The sequence below is a fragment of the Festucalex cinctus genome, chromosome 6 (assembly GCF_051991245.1).
Source record: "Festucalex cinctus isolate MCC-2025b chromosome 6, RoL_Fcin_1.0, whole genome shotgun sequence".
Classification (NCBI taxonomy): domain Eukaryota; kingdom Metazoa; phylum Chordata; class Actinopteri; order Syngnathiformes; family Syngnathidae; genus Festucalex; species Festucalex cinctus.
In genome coordinates, this window is record NC_135416.1 from 21,337,400 (window position 1) to 21,349,513 (window position 12,114).

A 12,114-nucleotide genomic window follows, 5' to 3' on the forward strand; every position below is an offset into this window, starting at 1 on the left:
TTTATTTATTTATTTATTTATTTATTCTAGACGGAGGGGGCAGGATATTCTGTTTGACAATAATAATAATATTAATAATAATAATAATAATAATAATAATAATAATAATAATAATAATAATAATAATAATAATAATAATAATCTGCTATGTGCAGACAAGGACTATAAATCTAAAATACCATGTGCTTGGTTGCTTCACAAATCAATACTATTGCCACTGGTCTGCCCCCACGTCCGTCTGTTATTTTTATGCAATATCAACTATCTACTAACTATTACTACTATCAACTAAAAATAGCTTGAGAACAAACCTATAAACACATTTGTAAAAGCCAGACGTTATATCAGGTCTCACAGTAGACTGCAGTGTACAAACAAAACACGAAGTAAAAGGAATTGTTTGTAGACCTCAGAGACAGGATGGATGGGTAAAGAATTATATACTTCAATTGATTCTATATTTAGGCCTAGAGATGTTTTCATACAAATGTGTAATATAAATCTGATTTCAGTAGTGGGTTAGCGCAAAACTATGCAGATTTATTCAGACTGCCGCTGTCGGTAGAAGAGAACTTCATGGTAATCCTTTTTATATAAAATCAACCAGTAAGAGGGGCAATACAACATTATACAGTACATTATAAAGACTAAAATCCAACATCTGCATTTATTAGAAATGCACCATTGAAACAAATATAAGTACAGAAGGTATTCATTGAAAATATATACGTATAAAAGTCCATTAAATATAATAAGTTAATTTTCATCTTTGTATTTTAAAATCGAAGGTGTACTGTAAGTCAACACCACAATTCAACAGGATCTTATTCTACATTTACTATTTGAGTCACAACTGTTTTGCTGATAGCCATTTTTATTATGAGCTCTTCTGTGCTTCAGTGTTTCCTTCATTTTGTTTGAGACATTTCAGTCCACAAACTGTAAAACACGTTTAGGATGACCTTCGGACACTGGAACAATGCTGTTGACAGTCGTCTGTCTTCTCTACAGTACACCTGTGAGGAGAAAAAAAGGCTGAGAAATCCTCTTGCAGTTATTTGGAAAACACAGGATCCCTTTGACGTCCACCTGCTGCTTCTCAGGTAAGTTCATGCAAGACGTCGTTTGTAAATACGAATGAAGATGCCAGTACATGCAGGTCAACTCACACAAAAAATTTTCACAGCATCTTCTAAGTCATGTGAGGTCATCCAAAGTCACGGCCTTGCTATCACTTTTGTTATTCGCCCATAAAGACTTGACAGGACTGTGAATCCATCCACCTCAAAGTCCACGTCTTCATGCAGGCTTAACTGATCCATATTTGCTTACAGGTGGAAGTCACGTCAAACCATCCAAATATTTTTTAAACCTTCCCTTTCCCTCCCCGCCTACCCTCCACATCCACTCCAAGGGCTATCCTCGTGTACTCGTATGCAACGTAGGACACGCTGACAGCAGGGATGACTTTCAGCAAATTGGGGGAAATCCCTCGATACAGGCCGGCCACACCCTCTTGTGTCAAAATGGTATGAATTAAAGCCGACATTGATGGCTTAGTGGATCCTTTCACTGACGCTAAAGGAGAGAGCGAGAGAAAAAAACTCAATCAAAAACCTCACTTAGCAAATGATGTTTTGTGTGCTCCGTTGGAGCAGAATGTATGCAACATAATAACGTTAATGGTCAGAGTTATGTTTCCAGTCACATTAGCAAGAAGCTACAAACATACAATTTTGGAGCTGGAGAATGGAATACCTAAAATGTCTGTGACCTCAATTATTATTATTTTTTTATCCAAATGGTAGCTGCATAATTTACCCATGTACCATTTCTGTATTGCATTCTTGCAGCAACCATTCTAGTTGAGATGACGTGTCTGTAAACAAACGCTGCCACTGCATTTTATTTTGGTAACAGTAATGGAACATTTTTACAGAATACATTACAACAGTATGTAGGGCTGTGCAATTAATCGAAATTCAATAACAATTTAAATTATTACACTCCACAATTACAAAATCAGCACAATTGTATAAAAAACATTAATAATTCATTTTTAATTTGAATTTGTAATTTTTGTAATTTTTTAGTTGTTTATTATTTATTTGCACCTTTTTTTTAATTTAAAATAACGAATTTAATAAATGTTGTTTCATCCAAAAAACTTGTATAATTATAGTGTTTCAAAGAATTTTGTCTTAATATTTTTTTTATTTGTTTTTATGTTTAAACATTCTTGTTTTGTACAAAAAAAAAAAAAAGATCGTCCTCTTGCACAGTGCACATGCTGCACTCCAACTTTAAGTTTTTGCCAATATAAATAAATAAATATATATTATTACAAAGATACTGTATATTATTGTAAATTCTGTTTGGTCCAAAAGGAACTTACATAATTATAGTGTTATAGTGTTTTAAATGTGTAAACATTTTCTAGTTTTGTACCAAAAAATAAATGATCGTCCGACTGCACAGTGCACATGCTGCACTCCAACTTTAAGTTTTTGCCAACATAAATAAATAAATATATATTATTACAAAGATACTGTAAATTATTGTAAATTCTGTTTGGTCCAAAAGGAACTTACATAATTATAGTGTTATAGTGTTTTAAATGTGTAAACATTTTCTAGTTTTGTACCAAAAAATAAATGATCGTCCGACTGCACAGTGCACAAGCTACACTCCAACTTCAAGTTTTTTGCCAACATAATTTAATAAATATATATTATTATAACTATATATTATACATTCTGTTTAGCTTTTTCTACAAATGAATAAAATAAATGATCAAACCAAACCTTGAGCTTGCATTCTTGTGCGGATCACTGCAAGAGGGTAACTCGCCAACTGCCCACAGGTGCCGGAGATTGCACCACAGCCAACCAGGACCATGACCCCTGGGTCCGCCACTCCTCTGTTCCTACTTAGCCATGCAAACTTTAGCGTCTGAAGAATAGATACCAAGTTGGAAGAAATAAACAAGACATACATACAGTAAACTAAGTACATGCTACCATCACGTCCACCTGACCTCATAGACTGCCAGGTCAATGCCGGCGTAAGGCACAATACTCAACATGTTAGGCACATAACCCTTGTAGAATGCTGCAGCTCCTTCCCTTTGCAGGATCTGTTTGGCACAGTCAGACATTCCTGAGAACTGGCCTGTTTTTCTAAGCGTGAGCCGGGTTTTCAGCACCTGTCAAAGAAAACAAGTGATGGAAGCCAAGAAAGAGAATGTATAGACAATTACTGTACGCATTGTCTTGAGGATATATGTTATGACTTGAAATCACCTCCAGTGGGTAGATGGCTGTCTGAGCAGTCGCACCAGCCAACGAGCCAGCAAGAAATCTCTCATGAACCCTCAGAGTTTTTGTATCCTTTTTGCCATACATTATATGTTTGATCTAGAACAAAATTAAGGTAGTAAGCCAACATTTTAAAAGAGGAGCACAGTTGATACAATGACTTCTACATATAGTATGGAATGTAGCTCTTTGGCTGAAGATGTAATGCTCAAGGAGTCCATCAAACATTACAGACAGTGACAATTTTGTACTGTGACAATTTTGTACTAATGCAGCGTTGTCCAAACGTCTTCGTTTCAGGGCTGCATACATAAAACTTGAAGGATGCAACGGCCGCTTTAAAATTCTTAAACTTTGAATTGATTAAACACACTAAAATCATCCATCCATCCATTTTCTTGACCACTTATTCCTCACAAGGGTCACGGGGGGTGCTGGCGCCTATCTCAGCTGGCTCTGGGCAGTAGGCAGGCGACACCCTGGACTGGTTGCCAGCCAATCGCAGGGCACACTAAAATCAGTAATTATAAATTGTTCATGTTCTTGTTATTTTTATAACAAAAAAAGTATATTTCTATCTGGTTCTGTTTTACAGCAATAAGCATTAGAATATAGGTAAGTTTCATCATTATTCACAAATCTATTTAAAATTCTGAGGAACAGCGCTTCTTCTGTTTTTCAACATTGCCCTGGTTGATCTCGTATACTCTGCTGCCACCTGCTGGCCGTTTGTGTAATAACTACCATGCAAAGCCTTCGGTGTGCTCTAGCATAAAAAAACAACAACAACAAAAACGTATAAATACATCTTTGGGACATTGAAAACATTTAAAATAGAACATATTTATACGTTCTTGGGAGCAAATGAGTTAAAACAGTTACCAGTACTTGTAGATCATTAATATGATAGCATAAAATGGAAGAAACAAACTTGTTTCTGAAATTGAATTATCTTTACTCACCATTGTTTTGAAGAGAAATTATGTTACTTTAGTTGGAAATAGTTTATTTGTATCTTTGCATATCTAGAAAAGACGTAAAGTACATAAACCAATCTATTATTGATAGTTGCACGTATTTTTTGCTGCACCCTCTCTTCTAACTAACCACCTCAATGTTTTTCTGTTTTAAATCAAGCCTCGTGGACCACGTCAAATGTAAATTTAGTATATGCCGCGGGCCACTGAAAAACACATGGCGGGCCACAATTGGCCCTTGGACCGTAGTTTGGGCACCACTGTACAAGCGCAACAAATCATGGCAGCCAGTACACTGAGCATGATGGCGCTGTAAGATTTGAAGTCTGGCGAAAACACCCAAATGTCGCAAAAGAGAATATATATTTATTTTTTTTTACACCATTTTATTTACAAGGCTATTTTCTGATTGTTAGAGAATTTACTTAAAATGTTAGTGGATACATCCGTTTATGTAATCCTTCTAGCAAACTGACTAACTAAAACATACAAAATTGGTCTCATACGTTTGTGGTAAAAAGTTCACTGACAATGAAAATAAAAAGGGAAAGGAATAAAATGTTATTTACCTTCTCATAAGCTGTAAATTTGATTGCAGTCTCAGGGGCAATTTTAAGAACATTGATTCCATTGCCTCTCCAAAAGGACTGCACTCCTCCCTCCTTGACCATGTATTGAAAACCACCCAGCACATTCCGACCAAACAGAGAGGAACCATGAACCTGCCAAAGCATGACAACGAAGATGTTTCCATGTGTGCCACTTGCTGACAATGAACAGTAAATAAGAGTGGTCCTTTAATGGTGATTTGGTTGTGATCACATATGCTACTGATTGACCTGCCGGAAGACTTTGAGACGATCTAAGGGAGCAGTCCCGCTCCGTGATACGCATCCAGCTAAGGCTCCTGCCATTAGTTGCCGCCACACATAGCCAGATTTTTTCTCCTCTTCTGAAAATTCATCTGGAACTGTCAGCTGCTCGCCTAAATCCAACATCTAAGGAAGGCAGAGATTTTTATATTTTTTGATTTTTTTGGTTTTGAAACAGCGTGAAGAACAATTTCATTTTTTTTATGTTTTTTTTTATGTATGTTGCATTGGATGCTTTCAAAGCCATCATTAGTGGGGAAGTCAACCCAAAAATGTTTTCAACAATATGTTCTATGTATCCCCACTAGTCTAAACACGGTATTTTGATTGTGGTAATATGCGTTTGAGTTTAACAGCAAAATCCACCCGTTTTTATCCATCTCAGGGGGCGGCCATTTTGCCACTTGTGGCGACTGAAAAAGACATCACAGTTGGTCAGGGCTCAGCTATAACAACCAATCACGGCTCAGCTCCAGAAAACAGGTGAGCCGTGATTGGCTGTTACTTGATCTGGAAACTTTTTGTCCATCTAGAAATTGTATCCATCTCAGGGAGTGGAGATTTTGCCACTTGCTGTCAACTGAAAATGTCATCACAGTTGCTAAGGGGTCAGGTAACGACCAATCACGGCTCACCTTTTTTCTGGCGCTAAGCCGTGAATGGTTGTTTACCGTTTTACGGTGTATAACCCGGGATTACGTATAAATATTTTTTTTCGAGGGCGGTGGCAATATTCCGAGAATAAAAACATGCAAATTTGTCACTTTATAAAGTCGCACATTTGCAATTTTTTATTTTTTTTTTGTCTAGCTATAGTCTAATCATTTTAAGTTTGTTGGTGGTTATTGGGAGTGTTTAAAATGAAAAGTCGGAATGGAGATGTATTAATTCTTAATTTCAACTTTACTCGTCATAGACGGCAGCTAGAGCGACAACACTTCCTGATCCCCTATCAGCTGACTCGCACTAACCAATCAGAAGCTAGCATACTTTCAGTAAATACAAGTGAATGACGGAGAGCAGCAAATTCGACACATCAATTTATATACCTGTACAAAAAAATTAACAAAATGCATGAACGTGTAAATAATAATTCTGGAAACATAATATACAAGTACATAAATATACATTTTAACAAATTAACCTCAAAACCTCAGGCTGTGGACATTCGCAAAGCGAGGCGTCTTTGTCGCTGGCTGAGGCCATTGTTTCAAAGAGCGAATGCTTAACAATATATGGTTAATCCCTGCTATGTCCTTATTTGAAAACCCGGCCGAAAAGTATTGGCGCAAACATTCATGTAGTACGCTACGTGTATTTCTTTTAAGTTTCTGAGGTTTTTTTTTTGGGTTTTTTTCATAAATCTGCCACTTTATAGTCGCAAATTTATCACTTTCTAAACTCGCAAGTTTGAGAGTTTTTTTTTCCTCTTGGAATATTGCCCCCACCCTCTAAAAAAATGAAATATTTATACGTGCCCTTAATATGTCATCATATTACTGAGCCCTGAGCAACTGAGATATAATTTTCAATCGTCAACAAGTGGCAAAATGGCGGCCCCCTGAGATGGATAAAAATGGATGTCTTTTCCTGCTTAACACAAGCTCAATATTGTTTAGACTAGTGGGGGCAAATAGAACATTCATTCATTCATTGTCTTAACCACGTATTCCTTTGTTTATTCATATTTTTCCTTTCGGACAGTTCCTCACAAGGGTTGCAGAAATGCTGTAGCAAATCCCAGCTGGCTTCAGGGAGTAGGCGGGGTACACCCTGAACTGGTTGCCAGCCAATCGTAAATAATTTTTGGTGTTGACTTCCTCTTTAAAAGCATTTTTGTTCTTTATGATGTATTTTCATGCGTGTAGCCTTGCCATTGAACGTTTCCAGTAGCGCGCCACTTCCTCCATGTTTGTGAGAGGGTTAAACAGAAAGTAGTCCCGCCACTCAATCCAGTCAATGGTCATGTTCCCGTCCTTGTCTATACTGGGTGACACACATAAACAAAAACAAGCTTGATTGAAGAGTGAGATAAGGGTTTGGAAATGGCATTGAAAAGTAAAAACACAACAGTGCTTTAACAGCACAGTGCCAATATGATCATAACAGACTATATGATTAACTTTGCAGTAGTGACACATAGACCACAGACCTTTGTAAAATCCTAGTGGCAGCCCTGAGACTGATGTCTAAACCAACAGCACGTAGAGACTGCTGGATCTCCGTTGCATCTATCTGACCTGGACAAAGTAAGAGACATGCCATATGTGAATTTTAAAACAATGGGGCCCATTGTGGTGATTCAAATGTGTTCTGTGGGCCACCACAGACCATCATTGTTCTTGTCCAGGCTGCGAAACATGAGTTTGAGCTGCTTTTCATGGGTACGAAGATATTGAGTGAACTCCTCAAGGTCAAGCACTCCGTCCTCGTTGGTGTCCCCCACCTCTACAATCTGAAAACACAAGACAATTAGGTAAATAAATTGCTATCAGTGGTAGCTTTCAGCGGAACTTAACTCACTGAGTTTGGAAAAAAAGTCACTGGAGAAAATTATGCGCCAAACTCTTCCAAAAGGTCAGTTGCCAACTTACCATTAATGTTATTACAACATTAGTTCAAAAACAAATAATTAATTTAATTTAATTTATAGAAATGATTAATTTCAAGGGCAGCGAAGTCTTGGCAGACAAAGGTGGTTTGTCACCCTGGTAGTTTGCCATTCTCATCTTACGAAGTCCTGCTCCATGCAACCAAAATAGACATCATGTTGCACACAAATGCACACACTGGGGAAGTGACAGCCAGCCAACTATATGCTTTGGACAAAACAAACTGAGGAAAACGGGGAGGACAGAGACAGATAAAGTGTACACAATATTGTTGGGCAAGCACATCCTTTTTAAGAGGAATTCTCTTTCAATTCTCAAGAATATTGAACATTTGCATTGAAATGAAAAACAATAAAATATTTTAGAAGACCAAAAAAATAAATAAAAATGACTCAGGTTTTGTTTTCAAAAACGCACTTCAACAAATATTAACACAACACATACTATCTGTAGTGGCAGAGTAAACTATTCAGAATATCCTATTTCACCTGGTTGCACAAGGAAGGCTTGAATGACTGTTAGGCAACCCAAGTTGTTTTTTTTGGGTTTTTTTTAAGTAGGAAGTATGTTCACAGAATTATTCATCATTATTGGTGATTGTGTATTTTTTCTAATAATTTGTAGTTATAAGTAATATAACTCTTTCATCATTAGGGCCGCTACCGCATTTTAACTGAGAGCAAACAGCAGAGCAAAATAATAGCAAACTCATTGGTTGAGACAGAAAACTAAGTGATTAAAGCTCCATCATTTCAATCAATATTTTGATCAGTATTTTTTTTCTCTTCATACATACATGGTACTGCATGATATACAAATGCAGGTGAGTGCAGGTGAGCAGTCTTACCTTCTCCAGTGAAGCTCTGGACAGCCCTCGACCCGCCAGCCCTTTACGTAGTTCATGTATGTCAATAAATCCATCTTTGTTGAGATCCAACTGTTCAAACAGCTCCGCCCAGAACTTCTCCCTCTCCTGGTCTGGTCCAGAGGATGTCATGTCCTGGCAGTGGGCCCAGAGGAGCCAAGTCCTTGCAGGGGCCATGGCGGTGGTGTTGTCCGGTCAGCTGGGTGGAATCAAGAATGTATTGGATCAAATTAATCACTGTAGCCTGATCTTTTAAGGTTTACTATACATGCTCAGAAAAAAAGGCATGTACATTTTTGGTACAATGGTTTGTCACTGGTGGCAGCCCTGTGTTGGTACCGGTGGTACCTTCAAGCGTTCTGCTTTAAACCCTTGACGCAGAGGTTGGAGTAAGTTGAAAGTCCTAAGCAAGTCTCAAATCTTAACCTTCAAGTTTCAAGCAAGTCTCAAGTTACTGTGGCAAAGATAAGGCAAGAAAATAACATGTAGAATAGACAAATCATATAATACAGACATGTCTTATGTATGCACTTTTTACTGCTGGTCGAATGTGTAACTTATCTCATTAATGGGGAATTAAGTTGAATAATAAACAGAATCCATGTGTGTGCACAGTGCAAACAACCATTTATAGCATGATTGGCTATTAGATGATGATTCGATAGTGCACATTGAGTAATGTACATGTACATTATTCACATTGACCTTGGTTGAATGTGTTTATATGTATCCTTGCAATTCAGACAACAAAACTGTTTTTTAAAGAGCATAACAAAACAAAGCAAAACAAAACAAAGTAGCCTATCACATAGGCCTTTAACAGGGATTTATGATTATCCAATAACGCCTCCAAAATTCTCAAGTGTGTGTAACTGCATCCGATTTGAATGAGGGCACTCACTCGTTCGCTCTTTACCTCCTGACTTCCATGGCACGATACAGAGGATCTGGCCACAAACTTGACACCACTCGATCGCACAAAATCTCTGGGTACATGATGGTCCGAAGGAGGTGTTTGTTGCCCAAAACAACCTCTGCAAGTGTCGCGTAAACTTGCGAGCGCCTCCTCCTACTGGGGAACCAGGAAGCGAGACAAACCAGCTACGGTGACGCCCTTCGACGTTCAGGAGGGTCCGAAAAAAATGTCCTTGCTCGTGTCCCCTTAGCCTGCAGATTGTCGTCATTACTGTGATATGGAGCAATTTGTGTTTCTTTACAGTTGAGTATGTTTTAATGATTTTCAGAGCCGGATACAGGGGCGCGGCTACTACAGACAGCCTACCTCCTTTGGCTTGTGTGCCCCCTCACTCATACGTATTGATGATTCTCCAAGCGTGGAACGTCCATCCATCCATCCATTTTCTTGACCGCTTATTCCTCACAAGGGTCGCGGGGGCTGCTGGCGCCTATCTCAGCTGGCTCTGGGCAGTAGGCAGGGGACACCCTGGACTGGTTGCCAGCCAATCGCAGGGCACACAGAGACGAACAACCATCCACACTCACAAGCACACCTAGGGACAATTCGGAACGCCCAATTAACCTGTCATGCATGTCTTTGGAATGTGGGAGGAGACCGGAGTACCCGGAGAAGACCCACGCGGGCACGGGGAGAACATGCAAACTCCACCCAGGAAGGTCCGAGCCTGGACTCGAACCGGAGACCTCAGAACTGGGAAGCGGACGTGCTAACCACTCGACTACCGTGCCGCCCCAGCGTGGAACGTAACACTGCTAATTGTTAAATGAACAGCATTTTATTTTGTTTCCTTAATTTGGACATTTAATCTTATAGACGGTGTCTTTTTTCTTTCTTTCTTTAACTCCAGCATTAAAATAAACAATATCCTCATTGAAAAGAAAAAGTATAGCAATATAAAAAATATATTAATCAGAATAAAGAATAAACCTGCCTTTTCTCTTACAACAGTAACTGCCGAAAAAAATAAAACATAAAAACACATAGTCATGACTAGGGGTGTGAATTGCCTAGTACCTGACGATTCGATTCGTATCACGATTCACAGGTCACGATTCGATTCGATACCGATTAATCCCGATACGAATTTATAAGTCGATTGTTGCGATTTTTTTCATTCAAATTTAGAAAATACTAATCAGTAAGCTTGTAGAGTGTAAGATTTATATGAAAATGTATTATTTATTTATCTGAAATTTCAGTCTTATAGAGGTTGTAATCTGTTTCATGTTTGAACAGCATTAAAATAAAATATTAAGGCTTAATGTTCCGTTCATATAACATTCTTCCATGCTCAAGGTGTGTAAAAAAAAAAATCGATTCTGCCGATTATTGAATCGATTCCGAGAATCGCACGATGTAGTATCGCGATATATCGCCGAATCGATTTTTTTTAACACCCCTAGTCATGACATAACAGTAAGTGCTACAAGAAACAAACAAAAAAACAACAACATAAAAACACATGGTCATGAGACGTGAACTCATCCATGCGCACCACAATTTAACACAAACCAGGTGTGTGTAGTGTGCCTTTGTGGTCTCAAATGACATCAAATGCCTTCATATTCTATCTAAACTTTTTAGAGCTGTGAACTGCCAATTTATTTTGTCCCTTTGGTCATGTTTGGAGTGTGGAGGACTCAGCTGCTTTTTGCTCCCTGTGCAAAGATGATTCGTCAACCTTAATCCAGACCAAACCTCCTCAGCATAAAGTTGGCTCAAACATGCCATTGCATTTATTTATTTATTTATTTATTTATTTATTTATTTATTTATCAATGTATTTATCAATGTATTTATCAATGTATTTATCAATGTATTTATCAATGTATTTATCAATGTAGTTATTTATTTATTTATTTATTTATTTATTTATTTAAATTATAGAAAACAATGTCTTGATTTCAATGACTTTGGTCACCCTTAGACCAAAGTCATGTGCCAAGCTGGGCCTTCAGATCGGATTTCCCACCTATATTTCTACAATCACATCATAATTATAGAAACTCTCAATATTCTCCAAGATTATTAAAAAAAGAACAAATATTAGGACTTAGATAGTGAATTGGTAGTGTTGGCCAGCAGAGAAGGCATTGCTGTACCGAGGGCTGGACTGGTTATCTGGCATACAGGGCAGATACCCGGTAGGCCGGTGTCTTTCGGAGCCGATGTGGTGCTATTTAATTATTTCCGTCCATTTTTATCCCATGAGACTGGCCCACAATATAGAGGGAGCAGTCCATTAGTCAAAACAAACCAACATCAGTGGTACAGCTGTACGTGGTAGCCAGAGGAGCTCAGGAGTCGGGCAGGGTCGATGCACCTATGTAAAAAATAAATGTCAGGGCCACTTTTTTTGTGCCAGTCCAGCCTGTACCCAATCTCACTGAGCGGCCCATGCTTGCAATGGTGCATGCACATAATAAGTGTTGCCTTTTCGGCAGGCTTCCATCAGTGGTGCAAAACACTGCAAAGACACTTGCCAGACACTG

General features: G+C 38.3%; 1 protein-coding gene across 5 annotated transcripts; it reads right to left on the bottom strand.

Annotated features, from left to right (window-relative positions):
- Positions 1-623: 623 nt before the first annotated feature.
- slc25a23a (solute carrier family 25 member 23a) lies at positions 624-10,001 on the bottom strand. Of its 5 annotated transcripts, none has more exons than XR_013284059.1 (12): positions 9,545-10,000; positions 8,626-8,842; positions 7,498-7,621; positions 7,319-7,406; positions 7,041-7,152; positions 5,134-5,292; positions 4,864-5,016; positions 3,303-3,416; positions 3,038-3,205; positions 2,805-2,952; positions 1,170-1,578; positions 624-1,016 (listed from the first exon to the last, which is right to left on the bottom strand). XR_013284059.1 is itself a non-coding variant. In XM_077525207.1 (12 exons), exons 2-12 carry the CDS (start codon positions 8,818-8,820, stop codon positions 1,006-1,008), a joined length of 1,455 nt encoding a protein of 484 aa, XP_077381333.1. In that variant the 5' UTR covers positions 8,821-8,842; positions 9,545-10,000; the 3' UTR covers positions 624-1,005. The 5 variants fall into 5 exon arrangements, 4 of the variants coding, with proteins under 4 accessions (XP_077381333.1, XP_077381334.1, XP_077381332.1 ...); XM_077525207.1 differs by having other exon boundaries at positions 1,396-1,578; XM_077525206.1 differs by having other exon boundaries at positions 625-1,578; positions 9,560-10,001.
- Between the last annotated feature and the right edge of the window lie 2,113 nt (positions 10,002-12,114).

Coding starts and splice junctions, on each gene's coding strand:
- slc25a23a (XM_077525206.1), bottom strand. CDS start 8,820: ATGGCCCCTGCAAGGACTTGGCTCCTCTGGGCCCACTGCCAGGACATG. Junction 5,293..7,040: donor GCTACTGGAAACGTTCAATG/GCAAGGCTACAC, acceptor TGCCTTCCTTAG/ATGTTGGATTTAGGCGAGCA. Junction 1,579..2,804: donor CACAAGAATGCAAGCTCAAG/GTTTGGTTTGAT, acceptor TCTCTCCTTTAG/CGTCAGTGAAAGGATCCACT.